Consider the following 7,343-nt stretch of genomic DNA (forward strand, 5'->3'; position numbering starts at 1 on the left):
ACGAAACCCCGTCTCTACTAAAAATAAAAAAAAAAAAAAAAAAAAAATACCTGGGTGTGATGGCACGCCTGCAATACCAGCTACAGGCTGGGAGGCTTAGGCAGGAGAATCGCTTGAACCCGGAAGCAGAAGTTGCAATGAGCCGAGATTGTGCCACTGCACTCCAGTCTGGGGGACAGAGTGAGACTCCATCTCAAGAAAAAATTAAAATTAAAATTAAAAAATTAATTAATTTAAAAAAGAAAAAGAAATTAGCTGGGTGTGATGGTGCATGCCTGTAATTCCAGCTACTCAGGAGGCTGGAGCCTGGGAGGCTGGGGTTGCAGTGAGCCAAGATGGCACCACTGAACTCCAGCCTGGGCGACAGAGCAAGACCCTGTCTCAAACACACACACACACACACACACACACACACACACAGTTTAGAAATGCAGTATTTACAAAGCCAATCTTCTCTACCTGAGCTTTGAAATAAACTAAGGGTTTGCCTCCTGGCCGTAATACCTACTAGCAATATAATCTGGAGAAACTATTTAACCTCTGGGCCTCAGTTTATCTGTCTTTGAAATAGGGATAATAACAGTATCTTCCCCATAGAGTTGTGAAAATTAAATGAGGTATATGTACAAAGCTTACTGCAGCTCCTGAGTCATAGTAAACCTTCAGTAAATGTTGGGTTTGTGGAAGAAGAAGGTTTTGTGCTATGTTTGGATTTAACCGGGCTACAGGCATCTTATTTCAGGCATCAGAGGGTGTGAAGCATTCTGACAAGAGAATCTACTCCGTATAGGAAATGATTCATTAACTAGGACAGGTGAGCAGATGTTACTGAACAGTGAGTTAATGATCACGGGCAGATCACTTGAGGTCAGGAGTTTGAGACCAGCCTGGCCAACATGGCAAAACCCCATCTCTACTAAAAATACAAAAATTAGCCGGGCATGGTGGTGGGTGCCTGTAATCCCAGCTTCTTGGGAGCCTGAGGCAGGAGAATCACTTGAACCTGGGAAGCAGAGGTTGCAGTGAACTGAGATCGTGCCACTGCACTCCAGCCTGGGCAACAGAGCAAGAGGCTCCGTCTCAAAAAACAACAACAACAACAACAAAAAGACATTATTGTAAGACTGGCCACTAGGTGTCCCAGCTTTATCTGGGTTATGATAACAATAGCTGAAGTTTTTCCAGCACTTCCTATAAAGTCATGTTATTATCCTAGTTTTACAAATAGGGCAACTCGTCTCAGAAAGCGTTAAGTAACAAGGTCACAGCTTATGAAGTCTGGACTCTCTTTTATTTCATTGAGCTATAAACTTCCATATGACAAGCCTGTGTCCGGCCCCATGTTGCCTGGGCCTGGGGCCCTGGGGGCCTGACTGCTCACCTCTGGGCCTGTGTTTCCTCCATAGATCAAGTGGCTTGTGCAGATCCAGAGATCTGCCAGAAGATCTGCAGCAACCCCTCAGGCTGCTCTGACATCGCGTATCCCAAACTCGTGCTGGAACTCCTGCCCACAGGTAATGTCCCTTTACCTCTGAATCAAGTCCCCTGGAGCACCCAGAAAGGAGATCACCAGATGGGCTCTGATCCAAGGCAGGGTCAAGAAGGGAGGGCTGGGGGGGGAGGAACAGACTCTGGGCTCCCCAAGAAAGGCTAAGTCCTGCAGGAAGCTCTGCCCCGCCGTCCTCCCTGAGGTTCTGCCTCCTCCAGTTGAGCCCACTGGGATCAGCTGCTTTGGCAGAAAAGGACCGAGGCCCATGACCTCCCTTCCGCCCCCAGGGCTCCGTGGGCTGATGATGGCTGTGATGGTGGCGGCTCTCATGTCCTCCCTCACCTCCATCTTTAACAGCGCCAGCACCATCTTCACCATGGACCTCTGGAATCACCTCCGGCCTCAGGCATCTGAGAAGGAGCTCATGATTGTGGGCAGGTAAGTCCCCACTGGGTGGGGCTGGGGCAGGGGGAAGAGAAAGCTGAGCCCGCCCAGAGGCAAAGTCCAGGTCCAGCCAGCAACTTATCCAGCCTGAAGAGCATTAGGACTCCAGGTGCAAGACATTCATTCATTCAGGAGATGCTGAACGAGCACCTACTGTGTACCAGGCACAGGGCACATAACCATGAAAGGGCTCAGTTCTTGCCTTCATGGAGCTAGGGAAGGAGGAGAATGAGCAAATAATTTTAACCCAGCTGGGCGAGATGGCTCACACCTGTAATCACAGTACTTTGGGAGGTCAAGGCTGGTGGATCACTTGAGGTCAGGTGTTCAAGACCAGGCTGGCCAACATGGTGAAACCCCATCTCTACTAAAAATACAAAAATTAGCTGTGGTGGCGTGTGCCTGTAATCCCAGCTACTCAGGAGGCTGAGGCAGGAGAATCGTTTGAACCCAGGAGGCGGAGGTTGCAGTGAGCCAAGATGGCGCACTGCACTCCAGCCTGGGTGACAGAGTGAGACTCTGTCTCAAAAAAAAAAAAAAAAAAAAATTGAAATAATAAAATAAAATAAGCCTGGAGTGTTGGCACGTGTCTGTAATCCCAGCTATTCGGGAGGCTGAGGCAGGAGGATCACTTGAGCCTAGGAGTTGGAGGCTGCAGTGAGCTATGCTCTCACCACTGCACCCCAGCCTTGGCAACAGAACAAGACCCTGTCTATTAAAAAAAGAGACAGAGAAAGAGGAGTAAATGTTCAGGGAAGATGATGCTAATTTGTGCCTCTCGCTGCCGGCACCAGGGTGTTTGTGCTGCTGCTGGTCCTGGTCTCCATCCTCTGGATCCCTGTGGTCCAGGCCAGCCAGGGCGGCCAGCTCTTCATCTACATCCAATCCATCAGCTCCTACCTGCAGCCGCCTGTGGCAGTGGTCTTCATCATGGGATGTTTCTGGAAGAGGACCAATGAAAAGGTAGCTCTGGATGGCTCCCACTATGCCAGAACCAAGTGCTGCCCCTTGAGGACTGGGATAGGATGGGAGCGGAGGGTGTTGGAGGGAGACACAGGCTGGACTTGGGTGTTGAGAGAGGGTGAGTTCCACGGTGGAAGATACAGGGAGGGTGTTTATCTGACCTTTGCAAAAAAGCAATGAGGGGGCTGCTGCGATGGCTCACACCTGTAATCCCAGCACTTTGGGAGGCCGAGGTGGGTGGATCACTTGAGGTCGGGAGTTCGAGACCAGCCTGGCCAACATGGCAAAAGCCCGTCTCTACTCAAAATACAAAAATTAGCCGGGTGTGGTGGTGGGTGCCTGTAATCCCAGCTACTCAGATGCTGAGGCAGGAGAATCACTGGAACCTGGGAGGCAGAGGTTGCAGTGAGCTGAGACCATGCCACTGCACTCCAGCCTGGGCGACAGAGTGAGACTGTGTCTCAAAAAAAAAAAAAAAAAGCAATGAGAGATTCTCATCAAAAGTGTCTTGATGCATTTTTTGTTATTGAACAGGGAAGCTAAATTAAGAGGGAGTTAGTAAACTATTAGTAATCAATTCATTATAAAAAGATAAATGGTTAAGTATTGCAGAACCTTTCCAAATTGCTGACTCCTGCTTGCAGTGACCACCACAAGAAAGACAAGTCCTGGGGATGGCTTCTTGAGGTTCCTGGAGGCCAGAGCCCTTGGCGTCTCTAAGACGATCTTGCTCTGATTTTGCAGGGTGCCTTCTGGGGCCTGATCTCGGGCCTGCTCCTCGGCTTGGTTAGGCTGGTCCTGGACTTTATTTACGTGCAGCCTCGATGCGACCAGCCAGATGAGCGCCCGGTCCTGGTGAAGAGCATTCACTACCTCTACTTCTCCATGATCCTGTCCACGGTCACCCTCATCATTGTCTCCACTGTGAGCTGGTTCACAGAGGCGCCCTCCAAGGAGATGGTACATTTGGGCTGATGGCTAGATCTGTTGAGGCTTTTTGTTGGAAGTGACAGAAAACTGACTCAAACTGACTTAAGCGAAGTAGACTGATTGTCCAAAAAGCTGAAAAGTCCAGGGTTGAGGTTCAGAGGCTGGATGATTCAGGACTCTGAAAAGGTCATCAGAATCTATCTGCACTTCTGCTTCAATTCTTAGGTCCCATATGGAGCCCAGTACCTTCTAGAGATACATCCTCTTTTACTGTCATTAAGTCAACATAAGGCTGGGGTGCAGCGGCTCATGCCTGTAATCCCAGCACTTCTGGAAGCTGAGGTGGGAGGATCACTTGAGGCCAGGAGTTCGAGACCAGCGTGGGCAATATAGTGAGATTCCCATCTCTTAAAAAAATGAAAAAATTAGCAGAGCGTGATGGCTCATGCCTGTAATCTCAGTTACTAGAGAGGCTGAGGTGGGAGGATTGCCAGAGCCCAGGAGTTTGACGGTGCAGTGAGCTATGACCATGCCACTGCACTCCAGCCTGGGTGACAGAGCAAGACCCTGTCTCACAAAAAAAAAGAAAAGAAAAGAAAAGAAAAAATTAGCAGGGCGTGATGGCTCATGCCTGTAATCCCAGCTGCTAGGGAGGCTGAGGCAGGAGGATTGCTTCAGCCCAGAAGTTTAAGGCTGCAGTGAGCTATGACCATGCCACTGCACTCCCACCTGGGTCACAGAACAAGAGCCTGTCTTTAAAAAAAAAAAAAAAGGTAAAAATAAGCATAAATATTTCTGTCCCAGAATTTCTAGAGAATTTCTAGATTCCCATTGATGGAGTCAGCTCAGGACACATGCTTATCCGTGAACAAAGTCAATCCCTGTGGCCAGAGAAATGGATGAGCTGAAATGACCAATTCTGGGGTCCTGCAATACTCTAGGGTGAGGGTTAAGCTCTGAGGATTAGAATGAGGGATAATCACATCCCAGCAACAGGAGGATGGGGTTTATCGGAGAAAGACGTGGGAATGAGCAGGGGAATTGTGCGCTGATGTTGAAGAGCGCAGGGACGTGATGCTTGTTGGAGGATGGGGTGGCAGGGTGGGGCTGGGAGCAGATTCAGACACAAAGGCTGAGTGTGGGGCTGGGCGGGGAGTGTGAGAAAAGGATGGAAAACCCCGGCCCCACCTCCACCACAAATCTCATCATTCATCCCTGTTCCTTAGGTCAGCCACCTGACCTGGTTTACTCGTCATGACCCCGTGGTCCAGAAGGAACAAGTGCCACCAGCAGCTCCCTTGTCTCTTACCCTCTCTCAGAACGGGATGCCAGAGGCCAGCAGCAGTAGCAGCATCCAGTTCGAGATGGTTCAAGAAAACATGTCTAAAACCCACAGCTGTGAGTAGCCTCTCTCCTCAGTTACAGCAAGAAGCAGTACGTGTTAAGGGGATTGATTTTTTTTTTTTTTCTATCAAATCACAAGCCAGGAAAGTGGGCAGACTTGGAGTTTTAGCATCCTCTGGCTCCAGTGTCTGCTCTGTGCCCACACTCTGGCCATGGGAAAGGAGTTTTCAGTAACTTTCAGCAAGCTTCCTACGGGCACTAACAGCAAACAAACACTTGTTGAGTGCCTACGAAGACACGGTTGGTTCATTTCATCCTTATTCTCTGCACATGGGTAGGCAGGAACACGACTTGCCTTCTCTCAGTTAGTGCTTCTAAACTGGCGGCTTGCAGACATATTTTGGCTTAGCCCACGTACAGTTTCAATAAAATGTGAGTTAACATTTAAAAACTGGGAGATTTCGGCCGGGCGCCATGGCTCAAGCCTGTAATCCCAGCACTTTGGGAGGCCGAGGTGGGTGGATCACTTGAAATCAGGAGTTCAAGACCAGCCTGGCCAACATGGTGAAACCCTGTCTCTACTAAAAATATAAAAATTAGCCAGGCATGGTAGCGCATGCCTATAGTCCCAGCTACTTGGGAGGCTGAGGCAGGAGAATCGCTTGAACCTGGGAGGTGGAGGTTGCAGTGAGCCGAAGCCTGGGCGACAGAGTGAGACTCTGTCTCAAAAACAAAAAAAAAAAGGAGATTTCAGTCGGGCATGGTGGATGGTGGTTCACGCCTGTAATCCCAGCACTTGAACACACCTGGTGAGTGTCCCCATCTCGCCTCTCTGGGAGACACCGACCACCTCTACGGTCTTCCTTTGCTGGGTTCTTTCTAGGTGACATGACCCCGAAGCAGTCCAAAGTGGTGAAGGCCATCCTGTGGCTCTGCGGAATACAGGGGAAGGGCAAGGAAGAGCTCCCGGCCAGAGCAGAAGCCATCATAGTTTCCCTGGAAGAAAACCCCTTGGTGAAGACCCTCCTGGACGTCAACCTCATTTTCTGCGTGAGCTGCGCCATCTTTATCTGGGGCTATTTTGCTTAGTGTGGGGTGAACCCAGGGGTCCAAACTCTGTTTCTCTTCAATGCTCCATTTTTTTAATGAAAGAAAAAATAATAAAGCTTTTGTTTGTTTACCACAAGGCTTCCAAGTGTTTATAGACCATTTTCAACATGACACTTAGCTCTTTTCTTTTCTTTTTTTTTTTTTTTTTTTGAGACAGTGTCTCACTCTGTCACCCAGGCTGGAGTGCAGTGGCATGGTCATAGCTCACTGCAACCTCAAACTCCTGGGCTCAAGTGATCCTCCCTCCTCAGCCTCCCAAGTTTCTAGGACTACAGGCACACACTACCATGCCTGGCTAATTTTTTTCTTTTTTTAAGAGATGTGGTCTATGTTGCCCGGGCTGGTCCTGAACTCCTGGCCTCAAGTGATCCCGCTACCTCAGCCTCCCAAAGTACTAGGATTACAGGCATGAGCCACCATGCCCAGCCTCTTTTCTTCTTGAAAATAATGAAGGTTAGGAGATGGAAAGAGGAGAGACATGTAAAAAACTTCCTTTCGCAAAAGACTAGTTATTCATTCTTCTTATCCGTTGTGCAACATCAATACCCAAATTCAAAGGGATAAAGAAGCAAAGGGACTCACAGGACCTCCCAGGCTGACAGCAGCCACATCTCTGGGGCTGGGTATTCAGCATTTGAACTTGTCCAGCTCACCTTCACAGTGCAAAGAGTGGGACCTGCATTCTATCTCTTGCCTTCCACTGTGGCTGGCTTTGGGTGAAGGTCCCCAAGAGTTTTCTCACTGTGATACTTCCTCCTAGATATTTCTTGGAAAGAGACCCGAGTTGGTACTCTGAAATCTTGTGCTGTAAGAAATCAGGGAATTGTGTGCACTTCTCAAGTTCTGGCTTAGACTCTTGTTTTTGAGACAGGGTCTCACTCTGTCACCCAGGCTGGAGTGTAGTGGTGCCCTGACAGCTCACTGCAGTCTTGACTTCCTGGGCTCATGTGATCCTCCCACCTCAGCCTCCTGAGTAGCTGGGACTACAGACATGCACCACCATGCCTGGCTAATTTTTAAAATTTCTTTGCAGAGACATGGGGGGCAGGTCTCTCCTATGTTG

General features: G+C 49.2%; 1 protein-coding gene across 1 annotated transcript in view; it reads left to right on the top strand.

Moving 5' to 3' along the window:
• The window catches only part of SLC5A11 (solute carrier family 5 member 11), a 65,466-nt gene extending 59,143 nt beyond the window's left edge, over nt 1–6,323 (top strand). Inside the window, exons 13-18 of the mRNA XM_058440277.1 lie at nt 1,407–1,514; nt 1,777–1,927; nt 2,728–2,896; nt 3,641–3,856; nt 5,053–5,224; nt 6,054–6,323. Coding sequence (XP_058296260.1) covers nt 1,407–1,514; nt 1,777–1,927; nt 2,728–2,896; nt 3,641–3,856; nt 5,053–5,224; nt 6,054–6,259 — 1,022 coding nt within the window. The 3' untranslated portion in view covers nt 6,260–6,323. The remainder of the gene's footprint in view (nt 1–1,406; nt 1,515–1,776; nt 1,928–2,727; nt 2,897–3,640; nt 3,857–5,052; nt 5,225–6,053) is intronic.
• Nucleotides 6,324–7,343: the final 1,020 nt, after the last annotated feature.

This window comes from Hylobates moloch, unplaced genomic scaffold (genome assembly GCF_009828535.3).
Source record: "Hylobates moloch isolate HMO894 unplaced genomic scaffold, HMol_V3 SCAFFOLD_6, whole genome shotgun sequence".
NCBI lineage: Eukaryota > Metazoa > Chordata > Mammalia > Primates > Hylobatidae > Hylobates > Hylobates moloch.